The sequence below is a fragment of the Ambystoma mexicanum genome, chromosome 5p (assembly GCF_040938575.1).
Source record: "Ambystoma mexicanum isolate Mex_15411 chromosome 5p, UKY_AmexF1_1, whole genome shotgun sequence".
Classification (NCBI taxonomy): domain Eukaryota; kingdom Metazoa; phylum Chordata; class Amphibia; order Caudata; family Ambystomatidae; genus Ambystoma; species Ambystoma mexicanum.
This window is the reverse complement of record NC_090930.1, coordinates 1151353433-1151378682: the sequence shown is the minus strand read 5'-3', so window position 1 is coordinate 1151378682 and position 25250 is coordinate 1151353433. Positions and strand designations below refer to the sequence as shown.

The window sequence follows — 25250 nt, the reverse complement described above, 5'->3', positions numbered from 1 at the left end:
TCTCCAAAGAAATGTCGGCAACGAATATAGAACCGCTGTCACATTCATGTAGCCACTGGCTTCAGAGCATACGATGGCATCAACGATGGTACTTGCAAAAGTTTGTGGGATCTTTCAAAGTGAGTTTCACTTCTTTAGGGCCTCAATTTGGAGAAGCACCCAGCGATTAACACAGGGAAAAATCATGGGGCATTAAAGGGTGATTTTTTTGTTTACTTCCCGTCAGCACCAACTTCCCAAATGCAGCGCTTCAATGAACATTCTAAACAAATGCATCACAAGAACAGCCTGTTGTTCTAAAATGTTTTCTTGCAGCCTAACATATACCATACTTGATAAAATTGTCTCATACCTAACTTGCACAATCTAACTTGCATGGACTACAAATAGTTTGATGATGAGGAGTTTTGTGATCTCATGAGCCGCACATCTTCACCTGGCTTATACATTTTGAAGGTCTGGGCTTACCTGTTATTGTGCACATCAAAAACCAAAAGGCATGTAGGTGAAGAGCCATTCCTCAACAGATTACAATGTCTCCAATTAGCTAGCTCGCCTTTGTGGGTTCGTTTTCTAATCAGCAGACAACTGCAATTCCCTGAGGAAGGTGTCTGTAAAAAAAAGAGATTTCATAAATCAGATGCAAAGCCAATTATAGGGAGCAGTAAAAAGAAAAATCCTCGTTTTCCTGCTAACGAATACCATTATTATAGCAAAACAGAGATGGATGCCTATCGTAGAAAATAAAGATACAGTCGAAGTGTGAGTTTGAATAATGACTTTTGCTACATTTTGCATGCCTCCAGAAAAAAATGTGATCTTTAGGAAGACATAGGCTTCACTAAGTGTTTGGCATTGCTGGAAAAACAGCAGTATAATGGCGTTAACTGCTTTACTGCCACTTTAACACCAGTTTCTTGCACCACTGTTTTCAGACCACGGCGTTAAAGTCTGAGTTTACTACCAGTTTCCACTTTTACCGCCAAAAATTATTGGATTTACTGTAACGGTTGCAGTAAATCTAATGTAATCCTCAAGGAGCCCTATGGACTCCAAAAATGGGTACTGAAATTACTATTATAAAATAGCAAGACAATGGAGTTAACGCTAAACTAGTTTGGCTGTAATTCCTGTAGAATTCTGACTAAACTCGTGATAAGGCATGTAGTATCACTGTACAGGAAACATAACTATATACATATATTTAAAGCTAAAAAGAAATCCCAAGTTTGAGGCTGCGCCCAATTTTTCAGAACAGGGTTTATTATATAAATGCCCTTTCTGATGACATGTGTTCCGGTCCCTTATAGGACCTTCTTCAAATCAGGGCTACTTGTGTATATAACCAAAAAATCATATAGGTAATTTCCAAAACACAACAAAAGCAAAATTGAAATGAAGATAAAAATGTTCATTCACATATTTAACAAAAGACACCAGTGTTATTTAAGAAATTAGTTTGTAACAAAAATTAAATAATAATAATAATATCAAAGAAACCAAAATGCCAGCCAAAAATGGAGTAGGGGATAGGGAGGGATGTTGGGGGTCAAGAGATAAACAAAAGCACATTTTGATTAGTCACTGCTATATGTATTGTCACATTGTTAATAAAAATAAGATAAATTAGACTGTTTTACCTTATTTTCATCTACTGCCCCTTAATGGGTTAAACCATATAGTGGTCGCTCATCAAGTCTCGGGTTAGATCCCTTAAAAAAAAAATGTAAATCAAACATAATGTCACCTCTAGCTGTGTGTGCAGAATCACCACAAATGTTTCATGTTATTGCGGGATGATCGTTTTACGTGTCCCAATGGTAGCGTTATTTCTTTGGACTTGTAACCATACAAATGGGTGTTTTTAGGTATCCGTTAATTTTGTGCCATTAAATATATATATATGCATTCCATAATTTCATACAAACATTTTCAAATTCGTATCAGAAAAGCCATTGTCCTTTTAGTGGCCTTATATTCCTCTCTTGTGATAAAAGAAGCAGATAAGGGGGGAAACATTGTCATTATGAATAGAGAAGACTACCTGGAAATGGCAAGAAAGCATCTGAGTACCCCAGATTGTTACGAAACACTGTCCTCGAATCCAGCGAAACAAAAAGTACTAAACTTGGACCAACAAATTAAGATCTGGCACCACAAGGGTCTACTTACGGATGACAAAAGGAGTTTCCTTACAATTAAAGAACCCACTATACCAATTATGTACTTTTTGCCCAAGGTGCATAAGAAATACGACCATATACCAGAAGGACGACCAATCCTGAGCCGAATAGGCTGGGCAACAGAGAACATTTCCCAGTACTTGGACAATATCCCAAGACCAAGAGCAATGAGAGTGAAGGCCTATATAAAGGATACTACTGATGTTATCTTAAAGTTGAAAAGTATAAACTGGGAAAGCAACTATCAACTTGCAACCTTGGATGTATGCGCACTCTACACATCGATCCAGCATACATGGGCCTTGAAAGCAATTGATCACACCTTTCAGGAGGACTCTGCATCAATGTACCTACAAATTCAAATGGTGAAAGAAATGTTGGAACTGACTTTCAAAAGCAATATCTTCAACTTTAACAAACAATTATTTCAGACAAACCAAGGGCGTAGCAATGGGCACCAAATATGCCCCGGCCCTAGCTAATATCTTTATGGGTCTGTTTGAAGATACAATCATCTATAAAGAAAACGCCTATGAGTAAGAACTTGTGCACTGGATGAGATACATCAACAATGTATTAATAATATGGAAAGGCAGAACCTCAGAATTCACAGACTTCAAAGACAGGATTAACCACAATGAAATGGGAATACAATTTACAGGTAACTGCAATGAGACAAGCATAGACTTTCTGGATCTTACAATATATATTGACCACAATCAGATCAGGACCCATACATACCGGAAACCCACAGAAGTTAATTCGACTCTACCTGCAGGGAGCTGCCACTATAGACCAACCATTCTGAACATACCCTCAGGTGAATTCATAAGAGCCAGGAGAAACTGTCAAACAATAGAACACTTTCAGAAGGAATGTACTTTATTAACATCACGGTTTTTGGAAAGAGGCTATACAGAACAATGTGTCAAAAGAGCATTAGGAAAAAGCTCAATACTAACCCAAGAGCATACATTAACACCAAAGACTAGAGGGACGGACCAACCAACGATCGGCTTTATCACCAGATATGCTAGCGATCACAGGAACCTGTACAAAATCCTAGCTAAGCATTGGAACCTTCTCAAACTGGATGACAATGGTGGTCAGTCATAATGTAGAATGCAATAATGTAGAAAGTCAAAATGTCGAATTTTTTTTTTAGAAAACAATGTCGAAAAACAATAATGTCGAATTTTTTCTACATTTTTTAGAATTTTTTCGAGAAAAAAAAATATATATATATATATAATTAAAATGTGTTGTGTATGAGGGGTGAGAGGGTGGTGGGGGGCTGGGGGAGTGGCCGGGGGGTGTTGGGTGAGGGGGGTTGGGTGGGGACCCCCCCTAGTAAATGATACTCTTCTTGTTTATTTATTTATTGATAGTGCTAATTGACATATTTTTTTCGACATTTTTTTTTTCTAAAAATTGACTCTTTGCATTATATGTATAGGTTTTCGACATTATTGTTTTCTACATTTTTTTTTCTACATTTTTGTAAGTCGACATTTTTTTTTCTACATTATGACTATAAACCGATGACAATATCGCAAATAATGTGGATGATAAACCAAGGATTATATACAAAAAGGCTCAAACTATAAAGAACAAACTGAGCCCATCGAACTTACCAGATCCGATTGGGGAGGAACCAACGAACTGGCTTAAAACGTCTACAAATGGTTTTAGAAAGTGTGGTACATGCACAATGTGCACATTTGCACACAGCAAAACGGACACATTTACTGGCACCAACAACAGAACACTGAACATTTTACAACCTATTAATTGCAGGTCAAACTACGTAGTGTATGGAATTATATGTGTTTGCGATCTGGTCTACATTGGTAGCACAATCAGAGAGCTAAGGACACAGGTCAGAGAACATCTAGCCAAAATTGGCAGCCAGGATCCGAGACTACCACTGGCATGCCATTGGCAGGAGAAACATCAGATGGCTAACGAAGCAGAATTACGATTTATTGGCCTTGAGAAGATCTCATTAGGCAAAAGAGGTGGAAACAAGGAAAAGAAACGGAGACAAGCTGAAGCGAGAATAATCTGTAAACTAAACTCTACAGTTCTCGGATTGAACACGGACAATGAAATGGTGTCCTTTCTATAAAGGGCCCGTTTCCCTCTCAGAACTAAATCTGTTTTGCAAAAACCTCTATAAATATACTAGCATTTATATATCTGTAACTATCACTCTAGACAGAATACAGGACGTTTCTTCAATATTGTAATTTTTCATTTTTCTTGCGAATTATAATGTTGACATTGGCCTGTTTAGAAAGCGACAAATATCAAAATACCAATATCTGACAGCACACCCTAAGTATTCATTTGTTACATTATTAATCCATCAAATTATAGTATAATACAATACCATGCTGCATGCAACACATACAACTTTACAGTTATTAAAATTCATAATATAACATTGTTAAATTAATCCCTGTACGATGTAGAATACGGCATAATATTTCTTAGTACCTTATAAAACGTCATTAATTTTCATTGAGGACAAAATAGACTCCTTAGCACGCCCAAGTAACAATAGTTTAAGGTTAACAACACTATCTTAAAATGGCCACCATTAGAACAAATGCCACTCAATTAGAAAATGGACGAGCGCTGGGATCCGTTCCCATGACAAACTTAACACAATAATGAGGGAGAGGGCGCCGTTTGACGGCCCCTCTGGACAATCGGCGGTACGCGATTACACGCGAGAATACTGTGTTCAGCTAAGAGACCGTCCTTCAAGTGCAGCGCATGCTGCTTTTGAAGAAATGCCTGCCGCGAGTCCGTGTTTAAGATTGAAAACGCTCAGAGGCTTCATTACTTTCTTGCCGTGCGCGGCTCTCACGCGCGCACGGACATTTGCATAGAACATTTACAGAAGCTTTAACGCTCTGTCAGTACATACTCATTTGAAAACATGAATGAGGATTTCTCTAAAACGTATAAGGAATATAAGGCCACTAAAAGGACAATGGCTTTTCTGATACGAATTCGAAAATGTTCGTATGAAATTATTGAATGCATATATATATATATTTAATGGCACAAAATTAACGGATACCTAAAAACACCCATTTGTATGGTTACGAGTCCAAAGAAATAACGCTACCATTGGGACATGTAAAACGATCATCCCGCAATAACATGAAACATTTGTGGTGATTCTGCACACACAGCTAGAGGTGACATTGGCCCTCATTACGACCCTGGCGGTAAGTGAAAAACGATGCCGGTAAAGGATTACCGTCATTGCTTACCACTAGGGCCGATTATGACCCGAGATAGCGCTAATAACGGCACCGTAATCAACGGTGCCATTAAAAGCGCCAAGGGCGCGGGCACGCGACTCCTATGCTGGAAATACCGCCATGGCGCTAAGGTGTGAACATCACAAGTCACGTGGACATGGAAATAACGCCCTTGTGAAGGCCGTAAAGTACCTTACCACCATGGCGTTAATAACGCCATCACGGACCAACCGTAAATGGCCATATGCAGTGTTCCCAGCTGCAACACGTGCACACAATAAGCACAGGTGGAGTCAATACAGACTGAGCAAACACAAAAGGAGCACACCCCACCCCTTCCCACACACAGTTACACTCCACAATGATTCCAACACCACTAGCAATGCTGGGGCTGCAGGACCTGATTGCAGTGGAAGTGCCACAACAACAACTACAAGAAGTACAACAACAGGCAGCACAGAGGAGACGCAGGAGGAGAAGGAGGGCAAGGCAGGGCCAGCATGCCCCACCAGCATAGCCAGTGCCACCATGCAGGCACCCCCCAATTCCACGCATCTGTGCCAGTCCATGCAACCTCACCCGCTGACCAGATCCACACCCTGTCCCCCCTGGACCGGGACACCATCACCACCATTGTGGAAATGATACAGGACGACAGTCAGCCTCATTGAAACACGCACCGCCATCCCACCCCTACTGAAGGTAGTGTCTGTGCTCCACTTCCTGGCCACAGGCACCTACCAACACACAGTTGGCAACTGCATGGCATTTCACAACCATTACCCTCACTTGCGCTGAACCAAGTACCTGATTCCCTCCTCAAGCACACAGACAAACACATTTCCTTACCACGGTCTGCCCAGGAGATCTCAAACACCAAAGTTGGTTTCCATTCACTGGCCGGCATACCTGGTTGCATTGGCGCCATTGACTGCACCCATGTTGAATTTGTGGTTCCACATGCCATGGAGGTAGCTTACCGCAACCGTAAGCTATACCACTCAATCAACGTGCAAATGGTATGTGACTCAAACTACATCATCACACAATGTTGTGCCCTATTCCCCAGATCAACCCATGATTCAATGGTCCTGCGGAACACGATTCAACGCTACATGGAGCGACATGCAGGGCAGAGATCCTGGCTACTCGGTGAGTCGCATGTTAGGATCATGGAAATGTGATTTGTGTAGGTGATTGAGGCATACATGCATACTTCACCTTGCTGAGATGGAGGGGAGAGATGCATACTTCACCTAGCTGCGAGTGCCAGAGTAAATGGAGCAAGCTCATACCCCAAAAGCAGCCCAGACTAGACTTGACACCTGACCACATAATGCAAGATGTAAGCAGCCCTACCATGCGAATGAAGCGGTGTACCAACCATCCCACAGACATATGCATGTGCACTGTACGAATCAGACCGCATCTCCCTCAACAAAATGCAGCCACAAGCAATGACTATAGCCAATACACACCACAAAACACCATGAACTGAAAGGCCAGTCCCCTATCACTGCACATACAGGAGTCACATGAGGGTCAAATACATCAATACACCACTACACTGACACAGATGCCCAACTACATTGCATGACACCATTTGTTGTGCGTAGTGATAGCATCATGAGGCTGACATCACCATTGCCAGGATGAAAGCATACAAATTAGTGGACATTTGCAAGATCACAGAAATAACCGTCGTGGACTAACACAGTGCATGTGCACTCACAAGTAACTGGACCCCCCAGCGCACACTAGTCGATGGCATGCAAAACAGTCCATATGAGGAATACACATAGCACTCACAACGTGTGACTCCATCCATGCATGGAAATGAGCTTGAGATGAAGAAACAAATGCATGCCATGGTATCACTCAATAATGTTAAACATGATGAGTCAACTTACACATACATTGTTGCCCACATGCAGGTGATGCATGCTATCCTTTGAAGCGGTGTCTCCTTACCCCAGTCCGGAACCCACAGAACAGGCTATAGGAGGACTATAATCGTGGCCATACACAAACCCGTGTGGTGTTTGAGCAGACATTTGCCATCTGGAAGGCACGGTTTCACAGCCTCAGCAGGTCTGGTGGGTCACTCCTCTACCGCCATGAGAAGGTGGCAAAGATTGTCATGGCATGTGTGATGCTAAACAATATGTGCATCAGACGGAATGTGCCCCTGCCCCCTGACGCAGAACAGCAACCACCTGATGAAGAAGATGAGGAGGGTGGGGATGGTACAGCACCCCAGGAAGTACACGATGCACAGGTGGGACGTGACATGCGTTGGACTCTGATCAAAATAATCTACTAGCACACAAGTATGGGGGTGTCACATGGAGATGGCACTTGGGGCACTGGTTGTGTCTGGGACATGCACACTATACACTGTTCACCAATTAAACACACGTACGCAATGAGGAATGTCCACACAAGTGATTTGTGCATAACCAAAATGTGTATTGAAATAGTAAATATAAGTGAACACACCCACTCCCCCCTCCCCCCTCAACTCCCCAACACACCCACTCCCCTCTCCCCCCTCAACTACCCAACACACCCACTCCCCCTCCCCCCTCAACTCCCCAACACACCCACTCCACCCTCCCCCTCCCCCCTCAACTCCCCAACACGCCCACTCCCCCCTGCCCCCCTCATCTCCCCAACACACCCACTCTCCCCTCAACTCCCCAACACACCCACTCCCCCCTCCCCCCTCAACTCCCCATAACATGGTGTGGATGTCTGTGCTTAAGTGCATCATGTGGCATCGGTCCACGTGGCCGCCTCTATTGGCACCCCCATCTCCCGGCACCCGGTGCACCCCTGTCTGTACGCCGCAGGTTCCTGCCCGATCTGCGGACGGGGCTGGTTCGGGTAGAACTGGCAGCCGAGGAGGAACTGGGCTGCTCACAGGGACGCATGTCCCTCATTGTCTGGACAAACTCAGAAAGTACCTGCCGCACCGCGGCCAGTTCAGCACAAATGTCCTTAGAGGTTGACTCTATGGCAGCCTTTACAGTTTCTGCACATTCGCGCATTTCCCCCTTGCGCTGGCGCATTCTTCGACATGCTGTGTCAAGAAGGAGCTTAGCTGTTGTTGCCACGTGATAATTTCATGCATCGACTCCTGGGTTTTGTGGCCTGTTGATGATGGATCTGGCGTTTCCATTGTGCTGCTCCCCTCCTGCACATCTGCCACTGGGCATGGAGTGGCCGGCCAGGAATTTACAGGAGATTGCTTCTGTATGCCATTGTCATGCTGCCTGCACGGGGACAGGTCGGGGGAATGCAGGGGGCCAGTGGGGGGAGCCATGACAACATCGACATCCCCTTCTTCATTTTCTGAGCTAGCTGCGGTGGCGACAGTATCACCAATGGTGCTGCTTCCTGTGGACCCAGTGCCTTCAGTAGACACCACTGGGCAGATGCTTGTAGTCGGTGGTGCCGTAGTGCTTGACTTGCTGCACATCAGTGCCATGACCTGTGATGTGCTGTGGGATTTTGGCTGCTGTGGGGGTTTGCTTTTGGCACCAGAGGTGGAGGGACGGTGTTTTGGGTCTTCGGGCCTGGTCTTCTTGGCAGGTGTAGTGCCTGTGTCCTCATCGACACTGTCCGAATGAGAGCCTGTGGTGGACCAAAGGAGGGAAAGGGTTAGTGATGGGTCTGCGGACATTGAGCAGGAATTGTGATGGCTGCATTCATTTTGATTACTAGATGGTGCACATTGGAGGCAGTGACAGGTTGTCTCCCTCTTAGGTGGTAGAAGCATGGAGGCATGTGGGTGGCTACAGAAAGGGTGTGCATAATGCATGTGTACAAGGTGGAGGTCAGCACTGCCGGTAGGCAGTCTTGTGCTAATGTGTCGTGTGGACTCTGTTAGGCATCACTGCACTTCACAAACATCTGGACCTCATTGTGTTGAGTTTTGCATAGCTAGATGTAAGGCACCTACTGCCATGATGCCTACCCCCGGGGACCCAGACCAAGTCCAGCAACCCCGGAAGCAGGCATCAAGTTACCCCAAGCAAGCCCAACACCCCTGCTAGGGGCTATTTGGGTGCAGTCCTGGCGCCTATGGCGCCAAGCTCATATGGAGAGTCAGTCCTGGTGCCATAGGCGCCAGGCTCATAGATTAAAACTTACCTGATGCAGACCATGCTGCAAACTTACCTGATACAGACCATGCTGCAAGAGCTCCAAGCCAAAAGAGGCTTGGAAGGGACTATTTTACCTGGGGACTATTTATTTACTCGGGTGGGGCTGGGGAGGAATACTTACCTGGGACTACTTTGGAGGCTATTTAAACCACGCCCGAAGAGCAGCACACGCTTCGCGTTATTCTGCATCCAGCAGCGTAACGCTTACCGTGCCTGCAAGTCTGCATCCAGTCTTCTGCCACGCCCGCCTCGAGTTTGGAGCTCCTAGAAAAAGGGAGAAAGAAGGAGAAAAGGTTAGAACAAGAGCAATACCTTTTGATTCTTACCTGAATTCCTGATCCATCGCGCCTTCGAGCTGGAAGAAAGAAGTTATTTTATGCGTGTCGCCGCGCCTGCTGCAGCGCCGCGCTGAACTCACCGGCCTTCGCAGCATCTTCACATTCCTCCGCATCCTCCTGCATGTTACCGCCGCACTCCGACACCTAAGGAGAAGACCAGAACAGCAAGGTGAGCCAAGGGAATACACAGAGGAATACCCCCCATAGACTTACCTGATTTTACCACCAGGGGTACTATTCCTCTTTACAGGTCGGTGCAGCTTCCACTGCATCTTATCCGAACCCCGGCCCCTAAGGGGAAACAAAAGGACAGCAAGGTGAAACAAAGGGACTAACAAGGGGAACCCTTCTCACCACAATTTATGTATGTATGTATGTATTTAATTTTTATATAGCGCCGGTAGCCCGAGGGCATCAGGGCGCTTGTACATAAAACACTGGTAATACAAGACGGACAACACGTATGAGACGGACGATGGGTACAAATACTATTGCGTAACGAGGTCTCTAAGAGAAGTCCTACGCCCAAGATCTCATCTAAAGAGGTGTGTCTTCAGCATCTTCCTAAAAGCAGAGTGATTAACTTCAGACCTAAAAGATTCGGGGACGCTGTTCCACAGTTTAGGAGCCAGCACAAGAAAGGATCTGCCCAGCTCTGTTTTTAGCTTAAACTTGGGCACGTGCAGGAGGCATTTTCCACCCGAGCGTAGGTTTCTGCTGGGGTTGTAGGGCACTATGTGTGTTTTCAAGTAGGCAGGCGCTGTGCCATAAAGGCACTTGTGTACCAGGCAGAGAGCTTTGAACTTGATGCGCTCTTCTACTCTGAGCCAGTGCAGAGCAAGCCTCTCTTCAGTAACATGGTCTTTCCTTTTCAGATTTTTCACTAACCTGACCGCGTTGTTCTGGATCACCTGACAACTAGATAGATCCTTGGATGCGGCCCCCAACAACAGGGCGTTCCCATAGTCGAGCCGTGAGAGAATAATGGCTCTGGCTATCGTTGCCCTGTTTTCTTCATTAAGCAGTGGTTTGATTGCTTTCATAAGCCTGAGATAGTATGCTGAGTTTTTTTGGAGGAAGTTAGTCTGGGCGTGAGAGTCAACGACTGAATCGACCATCATACCCAGAGTCTGCACCTTGGGAACCACCTGGATAATGGCGTTTTTAATTTGAAAAAAGTTGTACTCTGCCCCTAGTTTTTCCAACTGACGACTGGAGCCAAACAACATCAATTCGGTTTTAGAGTCGTTCAGGCACATCCAGTTTGCCTGCATCCAGTCGTCAATTAACTTATAAACCTTGGTGAGCGCTTCACTGTCCGTGGCATGATTCCTACCCCCCAACTCCAATATGAGTTGGGTGTCATCTGCGTAATTTGTAAATGACACTCCGGCTTTCACCAGAAGGCTGCACAAAGTGCGCATATATATGTTGAAAAGCATTGGGGATAAGCTAGCCCCTTGAGGCACTCCGAATATGATGTCACATGGGTCAGAGAAACTGCTACCCCAATGTACTCTCGCTTGGCGGTTGTAAAGAAAGGATAGGAGCCAATCGATGGCTCCCTCCGAGCAACCAACGTTCTCCCTAAGCGCCTTGATGAGAAGGTGGTGATCCACCAAATCAAACGCTGCACTAAGGTCTAAAAGCATCAGCATCCCCAATTTGTTATCGTCCAGCATAGTCAGCATCTGATTCTGCAAGTCTAGCATAGCTGTTTCAGTGCTGTGGGATGCTCTAAAGCCGGATTGTTGCTGGTGCAGAATCTCCTGGTTCTCAACAAAGTGTTGGAGTTGCTGTGTGGCTACCTTATCCAACAGTTTGAGAACAAAATTCGAGTTGGTTATGGGACGAAGATTTGCGGGATCCTTGGGATCTAGTCCCGCTTTTTTAACAAGTGGGGTGATAGTGACTCTCTTCAGATCTTTAGGCACCGTGCCCTCATGAAATGAAGCGTTCACTATTCTCCGGAGGATGGGAGCAAATATATCCTTGTGTTGAAGAATAACACCAGGGGGCAGGATATTTTCTGCGCAGGTAGTAGGTTTCATATTATTCATCACCTCTAGCATATCTGCTTCTGAGATAGGGTCAAATTTAAAGAGTTGTTCTCTGACAGATACATTCCCTTCGGTGGGGCAGATCTCCTGATTTGAGGAAGTTCTGGCCTTAATAATGTTTTGTCTCGCCTTTTCCGTTTTGGCTTGGAATGCATTGAGCACCATATTACAGTCCTCCTCAGATGGCGTAAATGGGGGAGTAAGGGATGTAGGTTTTTCTATACTCTTCAAAATATTGAAGAGTTTGCTTGTATTGTTATCAGCATGCTCGATTTCTGTGTTAAAGAAATTAGCCTTGGCTGACTTAATTTTCTCTTTATATTCCCTATCCTTCCTTTTCCAGCTCGCTTTACTATCCGCCGATTTATCTGCGATCCATTTTCTTTCCAAAGTCCGTTTTTCCTTCTTCAATAGAAGAAGCTATGGTGTGTACCATTTTTGGTTGTTACTGTTCCTTCTAGTTAGTTTGGTGGTGAGCGGCGCCACGGTTTCTACTAACTCGTGTAAGTGTTTGTTATATTTGTCTAGCAATTCGGCGCATGAATCCTGATCCTGAAAAGAGCACAGAATTTTCTCCAAGCAAGGCTTTAGCTGGAGTTCATTTAGATTTTTAAAATTTCTGATTTCTGCCTTAATGTGAGGATTTTGCTTATGTGCATAGCAGGGCAGCTTTAGGTTGGCAGATATCAAATGATGATCACTCCAAATGCAGGGAGTGGTGCTACACTTTTGTAAGAAGATGTTGTGACCACACAGCCAGTCCAACTGGTTTCCCTGGGGGGTAGTGGGATCTTTATTAAGGACTTTGAAATCGAGATTATTCAGAGCTTTTTCCAATGCTATAGCCCCTTTGTCCCTCTTATTGCCTCGCCAGAGGTTCCAGTCTCCCATAGCAACCGTAGACGCATTGACGGATCTCAAAGATATAGACTTACCTGATTTTACCGCCGGCGGCATTATCCTCCGAGACTTCATACTTTCTCTCAGCGCCTGAATAAGGGAGAAAGCAACAGGTTACATATTGACATTATTTTTTCGAACTGTGTTGGATAATACAAATCCTTACCAGAATATTACCGGTTGCCACGAGGAACTCTTCAGTAGGGTCAAGCTGCAACCTGCAAGGAATCGGACAAGAGTGAAAGTCAGGCATTTTAACTCTTACGAACCACATACTTACGGCGTCTTGCCCGGAATATCGGAGTCAATATTGTTCTGGAACTCACCAATTCCTTCGAGCCAGTGAAGCAACTGGTTATTACGCGCCCCTGCACTCAATGCAGGATGGAGAGCTCCTCTTTTCAAACAATCAGGTGAGACTATAAGAGGGGACATCAAAGGTGATCAGTGGGGAGAACAGCGGGGGTGGGGGGATTTACGCTCAACTCCACGGGTGGTTAATTCCCTTTCTCCATTTGTAGAAGAATATTCCTATGGGCCAAGCAAACGAAGCTAGGTAGGCCAGTCCAGTCCGTCATCTCGGCCCTACGCGTCACATTGGTGGAGACCGCAGCTGTCCAGTTCAGATCGATGCCTCTGTGGGAGCCAGGTGAGCGTAACACCTACCTGTGTCGCCTGATGTCGGGGCTCTCTCCATATCTCCGACCCCCTCTATGCTCTCTGTGCCTATGGTTGCGGCACATATATCCTCCCACGGCTGCAGTTTGATGGGCGACTCAGCTCCTCCGCCAGTCGCCATGCCAAGATTCCTATGGCCGCCAGTATACTTCTGATGCGGAGACGTAGATCGTCCCACCTTTTTCTGCATTGGCTGGCATTGCGGGGTGTTGTGCCGACTGCACTGACCCTCTGGGCTACCATGGACCATATGGCCTTCTTTCTCATCAGCGCCGGTCTGGTCATCTCCATTGAAAAGACTACATCGGCATGCTCTTGTAGGGTTTCAGCCAACATATTTAAGTCCTCCCTAGAAAAGCGCTCCTGCCGCAGCCGATCTCCGGTCTTTTTCAAAACTTTAGGCATTATGATGTGGAATGGGTTTTGGAGAAGATTATTGGAGGTTGTGGGGGTCAGGTGTCCACTGGTTGAAGAGGATGGCAATGGATTGTGTTTTTAAAGATGGCCGCCGTGCTCTTTCCCGTTCCTGTGCGGTGACGCAACTTCCGGATCCGCTTATTTGCGGTCGCCGCTAATAGCGGTTCCCACTATTTTCGGTCACCGCTAATGGTGGCGGAGGTGCTATTTGCACGGCATACGATGCCGGTAAGTGGGGTTTTACGCCCTTTAGTGGCGTGGCAGTGATTACATTACTGACATGGCGTAATGCTCGTGCCCGAGAAGTCGTAATGTGCCGCTTTTAGAGGTCTCTGGCCAGCACGGACACGTTGATTACGCCATGCCGGTTATGGCCGTTCCTTACCGCCAGGGTTGTAATGAGGCCCATTATGTTTGATTTACATTTTTTAGGGATCTAACCCGAGACTTGATGAGCGACCACTATATGGTTTAACCCATTAAGGGGCAGTAGGTGAAAATAAGGTAAAACAGTCTAATTTAACTTATTTTGATTAACAATGTGACAATACATATAGCAGTGACTAATGAAAATGTGCTTTTGTTTATCTCTTGACCCCCAACATCCCTCCCTATTCCCTACTCCATTTTTGTCTGGCATTTTGGTTTCTTTGATATAATTATTATTATTTAATTTTTGTTACAAACTAATTTCTGATATAACACTGGTGTCTTTTGTTAAATATGTGAATGAACATTTTTATCTTCATTTCATTTTTGCTTTTGTTGTGTTTTGGAAATTACCTATATGATTTTTTGGTTATATACACAAGTAGCCCTGATTTGAAGAAGGTCCTATAAGGGACAGAAACACGTGCCATCAGAAAGTGCATTTATATAATAAACCATGTTCTGAAAAATTGGGCGCAGCCTCAAACTTGGGATTTCTTTTTTGCTTTAAACATTTTTCATGTGGTCTTTGCTTGGCTAAACCACTACCCAAGGAGACGCGACCGAAGGTTAAATGCATCAGAGAGAAAATAGCTTACTCTATAATCACCAGAAGAAATATGTCGCCATGCTAGACCTGACCAACATAGCCAAGCTCTTGTAAAACTATATGTATATATATTATATATCTCCGTATTATGCCTTTGCGCTAGTGCAATGCATAGTTAGTTTAAGATTAACTCTTTTTGGAGTTTCAGAAAAAATCTTTTCAAAATAACTTCTGAGTCCTATTACAAAAATAGTAATATTTCGAGGCAGCCACCCCTGTGCATTCACAATTTCAGAATTGTACGTTAACAGCTTTATAGTTTACAAAATATTTACTATGATCACGTTTTGACCAGCTTTTCAAGTAGGGTTTTCCCATAATGAAAAGCAATATTTTTCGGCCCAAATATGTCAAAATTGCCCACTTCGATTTGAACAATTTTTAGCATGCACCTAGATTTAATCTGGAATTGGTGCACTGAAAAAAATTGAAAAAAGACTCAGCCTAATTTGAGAAATTATTAATTTAAAATATATCTATATATGACGCATGAGCAATGAAAACAATGTTTTTGTAAGAAAAAATACTAACAAATGTACGAACAACGGACGCCAAACATTTAAATCATGCGCATACACCCGAACTGCGTACAAAGTACAAGAACACACACCATATAACAAACTGCTCAGTACAACACACAATGAAGAAACAAAAAAAGAGGCAACATACGGTTACTGCACAAACAACGTAAGCAAAACATACAAACCACACACAAAGCCCACACATATGCCCGTACTGCGTAAGCAGCCGACATTGCACCAAACAAAAGTAAAGCAGCCCACCACTGCAAAAGATTATGTAGGCCTTCAATAATATTGCCTAAAAATGACTGTTCCCCTCATTGGTTAAATGTACTTCATCAACTCGAAAAAGTGTTGGATTTTGACGTTTATGTAGTGATGAAATATAGAATGTTGGCCATGTTCAACCAAATATATATCAGCTAAGCATCCAACTAGGTGTAATAAATCCTTTTATCATTGATAACATAATTCGGTTCCTCTTCTGTAAATTGGGTTTCCACAAATGTGGGACATGCTCCATGTGCCCCCATGCACTTACTACAGACCAAGTCCAATTTGGTACTAACTTTAATCACAGCATCAAGCAATTCATTAACTGTAGAGCTAAATTTATTATTTATGTGATCATTTGTGTGTGCAAACGTAAGTACATTGGAAGTACTATTCTGGAATTAAGGACAAGAATATGTGAACATATGAACTCACTCAGAACCGCCGACGCCAGGTACCCGCTGACCGTCCCCTGGCAAGATCATGCAGTGTTATGCAAACATCTGGCGTCAACCGACCACTTCTCGAGTGATGCCATAGCCTGGGTACAATCCTTCCTAGCCAACCGTACAATGAGAGTTTTCACCCCCTCAGCATCCGCAGACCCAATCCATATCACCTGTGGTGTCGCACAGTGTTCATGTGTATCACCGACTATGTATAACATTTTTACAAAGCCACTCTTCGACATGTTGGACAGAATGGGTGTAACCTACACCAACTATGCAGACAACACCCAGATCCTGATACCCCTTTCGGGCAACTTTGACGTGGACACAGCCTTGGTAAACAAGATTTTCCACCTCATTCAGGCATGGATGGCCTCACATGGCCTCTGCCTGAATGACGATAAAACGGAGATACTGATTCTGGGCTCGGACACCAACCTAAAAAAAAATTCAGCCCTAGCTACGCCTCATTCAATATTGATGGCAATGTAATCAAGGCATTAACCAAGGTAAAAACACTAGGATTCTACCTTGATTCCACCCTATCTCTAAAAAAACAAGTTAGCGCCAGGGCCTCCTCAACTGCCTATACGTGCAAACCTATTAGGGCCTGTAGACCCTTCCTCTCCAAAGCCAGATGCATCACACTCGCCAATGCATTAATAATGTCCAAACTGGACTACTGCAACGCACTATACGTAGGGGCTAACAAACACATCATAGATAAAATTCAAACACTGCAAAATAATGCCCTCCCAGCAGCTTTGAACATTCCTAGCAGACAGCACATCTCTAACATCAGAAGAGGCCATCACTGGCTAAAAATCAGCGACAGGATCCATCTTAAAACTGTTTCCCTCACCTTCAAATGCCTGAACAATGCAGCACCCCCCTATCTCGCAGACAGAATGACCAGAAGCGTGGCTACCCACCTGGCCAGATCATCCACTTCACACCGTCTAGAAGTCCCAAGATTTAAACTCGGCAAATCTGGGGGTTCCAGCTTCCCAATCAGAGCGGCTCTATCTTGAAACACACTCCCCTCAGCAGTCAGAATGGAACAGCCTTACCTCAGATTCAGACATAATATGTTAAACTGGCTTAACGCTAATTATAAATAAGATCTGCCTGTTCTTTTGAAATTTATATATGAGCATGTGATTTCCGGACCACCCTCTTTTCTCCTCAGCCAGCTATGGCAACAGCTGTCTATACCGACACCCCAGTATGTTATTTGTCCTTTGTCACTCCATGTGTCATTTCTGTACCTTAACCATGTTGTAACTAAGCTTGATGTATTCTTATAAACTGTTGCGCCCAGCTACCTAAGGGTTCGGTGCGCATTACCAAATAAACAAACAAACAAACAAACAAGAAGCTCACCAAATGGATAACAAAAAGACATCAAATTCGTGAGCCTCGATGTGGTCAGATGTGATTCTCGAGGTGGGAACAGAGAACTTAAATTGTGCCAGCAGGAGGTCCGACTTATACGTAAAACCAGGAATGTGGAAAAAGGTCTAAATATCGAACATGAGGTAAATGTCTTTCTATAACAATACTGTCAAGCCACTACACTCATTAGTGTTTAAATGTTGTTTATGTTGTTGTCTTCTGCAATTTTTTTAAGTAATCCGACTACAACTGGTGAATACCAGGTTCCCTCAAGTAGTGAACTTTGGTCACAGCCGGAGCACCAGGAGCCAGTGCCACAGGCTCCTCCACCAAGCCCTCTTGCTCACAACCACACCGGAATGGCTCATGGACCACTTAATATCCACATATAGGTACAAACTAACCACTCAGCTGAGACACCTACTGTTAGCTCGCACCCCATTCCAGCCTCTTTGTTGCCCCACAAAGCAACCCCTGTGGGTCTGTATACACTAAAGATACTAACCAACCCCTGCTAGACAGGAATATCCCTCTACCAGCTCTGTGTCACACAGCAATCATGTTACTCATGGGGCTCCCAAGTAACCACAACTGTCACACTTACTCCAAATTTCAGTCTGAGCTACCTGCTCGCCATTACACCGGCTCACTCACATGGGTCATCTGTGAGCCTGTCTGAGGATCTCTCATCCCCACTCGTAATGCTACCTCTCTACTAGCTTTTAACCACCGAGCATTGATGCTACTTTTGGGGCTCCCCAGTAACTACCACCAGCATATTATACTCCTAATAACATTCTCAGCTACGTGCTGCCCACTAACCCTGCTAAGTCACGTGATCAACCCGTGGGCCTACTTTAGGATCCCTCTTTTAGGATCTCTAATTACCATTCTCCAGTTACCCTAATCACACAGATTGTGGCTGGCTTCTATTGTCTGATCGCACTCAAATTAGTGGGTTGCATGGAGTAAAAATAATAAATAATAAAAAAAGTTTTAGACCTTTGTTGTGCGGCTGTGTACACTACTCTGCACACATCGAGTGTTTTCCAATGCATAGATGCCAGTTTTCAAACAAAAAAACGAAACTCTGCCGCAATACAACCTAAACCTTCTTATTTGGGTCTCACTCAAGTGTCCCTGATTACAACAGACATGGGTCACCCCTGGCAACCAGTCCGGGACAGATGCCTCCACGTAACAGCCATTCATCTTCTTTGGCACAACGGCCCAATCTGCACCCCTCCCGGTGGAGCCAATGAGCTCCACCTTATTTTATCAGTAACAGACCTCCTCCCCGGCGAGATCGGACTGATCACTGACCGGGAGAGACGCGTACACCGGAGGCACACTGCTTCCAAAGGTAAGAAACAGCAAAGGGATTTGTCCCTTTTTGATACTTATTCATCACTATGACTTAACTATTGGAATGGAATTGGTTATCTAACCTTGGGGTTGCTTTTTCACTCCCTGAACTCTTGCATATCATTGTACTCACGCCTCACTCCACAATCACAATATTGAGGGACAAATATTTCCAATACGAACGCGACCCACTGACACATGCACACCTTTCACATTTTTCCAAACACGCCGAGTGTGCCGTGCGGGGGAGAAATGCAGCATACTTGATCACTCGCTAATAACTAATATGTCTCTTATTATAGCTCCTCAATCAAATAATTTAAAAAATAAAAATAGACTGAAGCGGCTGTTCTAACGACAGTCAATCAGCACAACAATGCACTGCACTAATAGGGACGTGATGATGCAACGAGTCCGCGCCACACATTTATTTTCTCTAACCCCGGAATTGTCAAGAGGGTGGGAGAGTAGCCACACATGACTACTCCCTAATAACTATAAAATGTCCCCCTTTTTAAGATTTCCAGATTAGTATGTAAAATGGACTCAACCATTCCTAATTTAGGATATGTTATCAGTCCATTTATGCACTGCACCATCTGTACGCACACCACTGCCAGTTTACTTCACCTTGTTAGCACCCTAGGATCCCCCGACTCCACGCAATGCTCTAACTATGTCTCTTAACCACCATTGGTTTACAAACACCGCAAAGGATCAATGAATTTGATGTGCTTCATTACACACTGAATTCCTTTGAGCCTTGTACATATTATTCTCAGACTCATCCGGGTAGGCTTCTTCAACAAGCAGTCACACTCACCACATCCACCAGCACTACTATGACCACCACCTCCAGACCTGTACGTGACAAGCACCACATCACCACTGGTAAGGTCAAAAGATCTAATAAAAAATTAGATTAAGTATATATTACCTTCGTTTCACGGTACAGCTTAGGTTCCAGCTCTGATCACCAACCAGCTTAAACCTATGCTGGTATTCAACCCACCCTCTCTTTTTTCTGCAGAAGCACTATCCAGTGCACTATACGAAGAACATTTCAAGGCATCATGCCCACCATACAAACCACCCAGAAAACCAAACTTGGTAGGCAGTGTTCCTTACCATTCATTTGACCTGACACTCATGAGCGAAGTCAGTGATATTAATCACAAAATGTTTTCCTTTCTTTTCCTCTTCTCCTTGGTGCAACATGATTTCCTGCAACTGTGTGGGTTTCCCCCCCAAAGAATTGCAATGTATTATTATATTAACAAACTAAAATCTATATATGTTTTGTACAAATGCTTAAATTAATACAATACCACTATATTGTACTGAATGATGTACCCATATCAATGTTGATCTACTGATCTGAATTAATCCGTATGGATATGTCACTTAAATTCACATGTCACAACAAATCCCATCACTACGCACTGCTCACCTCCCTATGCACAAATTGGGATTCTGGTTATGTTACCATACTTAAAAACCTGCCACCATTATCAATGTGTAACAACTGATGTATGACCTATGAATAGCACAGCCTTGATAAAGACCCTTGTGTGGTCGAAACATGTGGCTGCACCCATAGTAACAATAAAGACTCATTGGCATAACACTAGAGCAAGAGTGTTCTTTATTCACCAATTATGACCAAGCAATTCTAATCAACAAACAGTAATTCTGACAAACGGTATATGCAACGCCAATATCACGGGTTTTCAACAACAACTCATTGAGATATCAGCACCTGTGTTCCTGTTTTCAAATTTAATTCCCCGGAGTTCCCTTACCTTTATCATCCCAGCTTTTACCCTGGTCAATCTATATGGAGAGGTTGGTGTTGATTGGGGTTTAATGTACCCTTTGAATGCAGCTTGTGATTTTGGAAAGGCATCTGAGGATAGAGTCAACCTGGAATCATTCTTTCAGCAACCCCTCTCTTCAGTGGCTTACCTGGAACCCAAATTCCAAACAAAGACTTGTCATCCTTCTCCTGATGGACTGGTCTCCCATATGCTTGGGATCAAATCCTCCACGTTCATCTGCACATATTCCATAATCCTCTAATTCGCCCCATGTCCTGTGTGCATGCAATTATATATCTTTCTTACTCCATACCTGCCTTGTGACAAAAGGTGGGGTTTTCCCAGTCCCATGATTCAGGAGGGTGGGGGTCAAAATCATTCCTATTGAAGAAAAGCTCAGTACGTATTTTGGACATAGCGCTGGTTGTGAACATGCAATATTAATATTTTTTCAGCTTCTGTGCAGTGATTTGCACATTAAGATACTAATTTGGCAACATTACGTGGTTTTGCCATATTTCGTCTATTCAAAATGTGGCATTGTATATATGTATTTGCAATTTTTGCTACATATTACGTTTTTTCTACAAAATGTCAATTTGGGATTGCATTACAATGCAGCAATCAATTCAGTGAATAAAAATTTGACTTCAGACATCCGTTAGGTTACAATCTAGTAATTTTGTTAGTGTGGAGTTGCTGATGGTTTCCTGCAGGTGGCAGTGGTGGTCCATCACCCACATTTGTATGGTATCAATGTGTTTGAGAACAGATGTCTATAGCTGTGTATTGGGTTCATAACTTTTCCTTGAGTTCTTGCTAATGTAGTTTTTATGGCAGGCCTGGAGGACTTTGATACATTATGACAAGCCCTTTGAAGCTTGCAAGCCCCAAAACATTATTGATATCTGGAAATGAATGTGTTGTATAATCATTGGACCAACTGATACATAATTGGAACTTTTATATTAGTTCCTATAAAGCTCTATATCATATTATCTTACGTCAAATGACTATGTAGACTCTTCATGTTTTGTTACTATGCATTCCTGATCTGGGTTAGGCCTGGGAAATGAATACACAAGGAGTTTCAAATTCCCCTCTTAAGCAGTTACAAAACTCTGCCTTTTAATCACCAGACTCAGCCAGGTCCCTTTGAATCTCAAATGCAGGGACTCTAAGTGAAATATATTTATTAAAAAACTGTTGTTCACTTAATCTGATTTATGCACAGTGGTAAACAACTATTCAATGATATTTGCAACGTTAAAATGTATGTACTCTGTTCTTGTGAGTAACTGATCATGTAATAGTGCCTTGATGCCCCAGGGCTTAGTGCGCTATACAAATGCAGAAATAAATAAAATAAATGGTAAAATGAATTGGAACTTTTATGTTAGTTCCAATATGGCTCTATAACATATTATCTTAAGTCAAATGAAACGCCTGCAAACGCAGTCATTGAAATTAAAAACAGTTGTCTATGATACACAAGTGTCATTTAGATTTCCTGTGCTTAATGCTGCAGTAGGCCTTATAATTTCCAACATTCTGTACTCCCAACACATATTAAAAATGGTCCTTGAATATGAATATCATTTTACTGCAAATATATTTTCTATATGCATGACATATTCGTAATGTGAATTGCTTTTCTTTGTATACTGGGAATCCAGTAACATTGCACTTGTGACGATATCCTAGACTTTCCTGTGTCATGTTCTCACACAGAAATTCTGAGCCTGCTGAATTCTTTTGGGAAGTAAATACATTCAAAGGTTTTGGGACTATCTTTTAGAAGGGGCATAGGTCTTGTTTGGTTCTCAGGCTTGTCCTTTTGAAAGGTCCACTGTGGTGGAAATAAAATATGTAATCCACCCCATTAGCTTTACAGATGAAATGAAGCCTAAAATATTATTGCAATACAACAACTTCCCATTGTCTACAATGTTGTTGGGTACATACATTTATGTTCTGTATTTTGTGTCTACAGGAAACCCTTTTTGTCTCAACAGTGAGCAAGGTGCAGACATTTCCATCAAATGACATAATTGGCGACTGGGCCTCTCTTGGACTTTCAGTAAAGCCTTTTTCAATTCACTTTATTTTAGACTATTATCATTTGCTCCAAAGTCCTCCCAATTATGTGCAGTTTGCAGCTTCAGCAGTGGGTAAGGTAGGGTGGCAGTCCAAGAGGTTTCTGTAATGCATTTTGGAGTTTATACCCAAAGATCTTTAAATGCATGCCATGAAGCAGAAAAGGCAGGGCTGCCAAAGGTGGCAAAGAATGAAGACTAACAGAAGAAGTAGGAGCGGATCACTTCCGTCCCTGGACGAGCTCACCCAAAATACCCTATCCAGAGTTTCAACCAATGTTTATAATAATCAATTCACTTCTTCATCAATAGTTATAATATTAATTTTTAATCAATAGTTCACAGTTCATTCTGTGATTATTTGCCAATCATCCTTCAATCCTGATTGTTCAGTGTCACATCATTTTTTAGCCAATGCATTTCAGACTTCCATCCATCATCAAGGCACTTAACACTGTTATTAGTTTACCAGAACAGATCCCATTATATCACGATGTTAGTCCTAACAAATCCTATTCTATTAAACCGTGTATAGCTTAGTTGTCTGATTGGTTATACAACAAAACCACATTAATCACAACCTTCACCTCCATTATGTGCATATACATTTCACCAAATTCCCAGGACATCATGTTGACATTTTAAAATACCAACATTCCATGTTCAATGTGTGCATTGTTTATTTCTTAGTCTGCATTTGCCTTTCTCTGGTCCAACAGCTTGGGTCCACGAGTTGGCAGTGGGGACACTGCCTTAGGTCCCGCAGGTGTCATGACCTACAGAACACGCCCCTTTTGCACTTCCTGGTCCTTGTCCTAGTTCCTTTCTTGATTCCTGGACTCGTGTGCTGAGTAGCGCACTCTGTAAATTTCCCAGATTCCTGGATCTTTGCATCCCGGAACTTTGAACGCACACTGGAGTCGGAAGAGACTCATGCAGCCTTATTCAAGACCCGATCCGTCCGCAAGAAGGCATCGACCAAGAAATCCAGCAAGGATCGAACTCAGGTGAGAAAGGGGGGAACTCCTTGAAAGCAGGGGGGTTCCCTGCGGGACATGTTGTGGATCATTGCTGGTGGAACAATCAGTTTGTATTAATTTGTTCATATTCACGTTCAAGATTTTACAAGAAGCACATTAGGTTCATCTCTTCATTAATACCCCCTGGTCTCAGGGAGTCAAGGCGATCTATCCAAAAGGACTCTCGTTGGTTTAATCTCTTCCCCAAATCTTTGTGTGCATTATATTGTCTGACAACTTCTAGAACTAGTATCCTCATCTGACTGATGTTGTGTTTCTTTAAGTTCCAATGTCTTGCTACAGCTGAATTCACATTGTTATTCCTAATACAAGATCTGTGCTCATTCCACCGTAGCTGGCCCGGTCTTTTCGATTGGCCTACATTGTAGATGCCACAAGGGCATTTAATTCCATAGATTATGTTCGGTGTATCACATGTAGCATAACTTTTGAGTTTTATCTTTTCAGCTGTACGTGGATGATCGATTGTATCTCCTTTTGTTACAAAATTACAGTTGCTACAGTGTAGGCAGGGATATGTTCCTTTTCTAGTTACTTCTGGTATCTTCTTGGTTGGTCTAGTTGTCACCAATTTGTCCCTTAGGTTTGCGCTTCTTTTGTAGGCAAAGGTAGGCAATTCTCTAAACAAATGTTCCACTCTCATGTCATTCGTCAGTGTGCACCAGTTCTTTTTGATTGCGTTTTTGATCCTGGTACTCTGTATTGAGTAGCATGACACAAACTATGGATGGTTCACTCTTGTTCTTCACTATTTCACTCGTCGAAGGTTTCATTATGCGCTCTTTAGCTGCCTTTTATTTCTGTGGGTTTATAGCCCGTGGCTTCAAATCTTTCACCCGTGTTTTCAATTTCTTGTTCACATATTGTTTGGTCATTTACAAGGCGCTTAACCCTCATCATCTGGCTGTAGGGTAGATTCCTGATCAAGCTTGGCTGGTGGAAGCTCATGCAGTGGAGAAAGTTGTTACGATCCGTCTCTTTCCTGTATATGTTAGTAAGGTATCTGTTGTTCTGGATCTGTATGTCCACGTCCAAAAAATGTATTTGCCTCTTCGGGATCTCATATGTAAATTGTATCCGCTGATCAATACTGTTTAGGTATGTCAAAAAATCTTTGAGAGTTTCTTCTGTGCCGAGCCATACCCCAAAAATATCGTCAATGAACCTGACCCACATGGAGATGTAATTTCTCCATATGGCATGCTCCAGACCGTAGTCCGTTTCAAATGTAT

General features: G+C 43.3%; 1 protein-coding gene across 4 annotated transcripts in view; it reads right to left on the bottom strand.

The window, feature by feature from the left end:
* Positions 1-25250, bottom strand: part of KIAA0319 (KIAA0319 ortholog) — an 806237-nt gene that overhangs the window by 762916 nt on the left and 18071 nt on the right. For all 4 annotated transcript variants that reach the window (XM_069613622.1, XM_069613623.1, XM_069613620.1 and 1 more), the window contains exon 2: positions 469-611. In XM_069613622.1, coding sequence (XP_069469723.1) covers positions 469-517 — 49 coding nt within the window. In that variant the 5' untranslated portion in view covers positions 518-611. The remainder of the gene's footprint in view (positions 1-468; positions 612-25250) is intronic.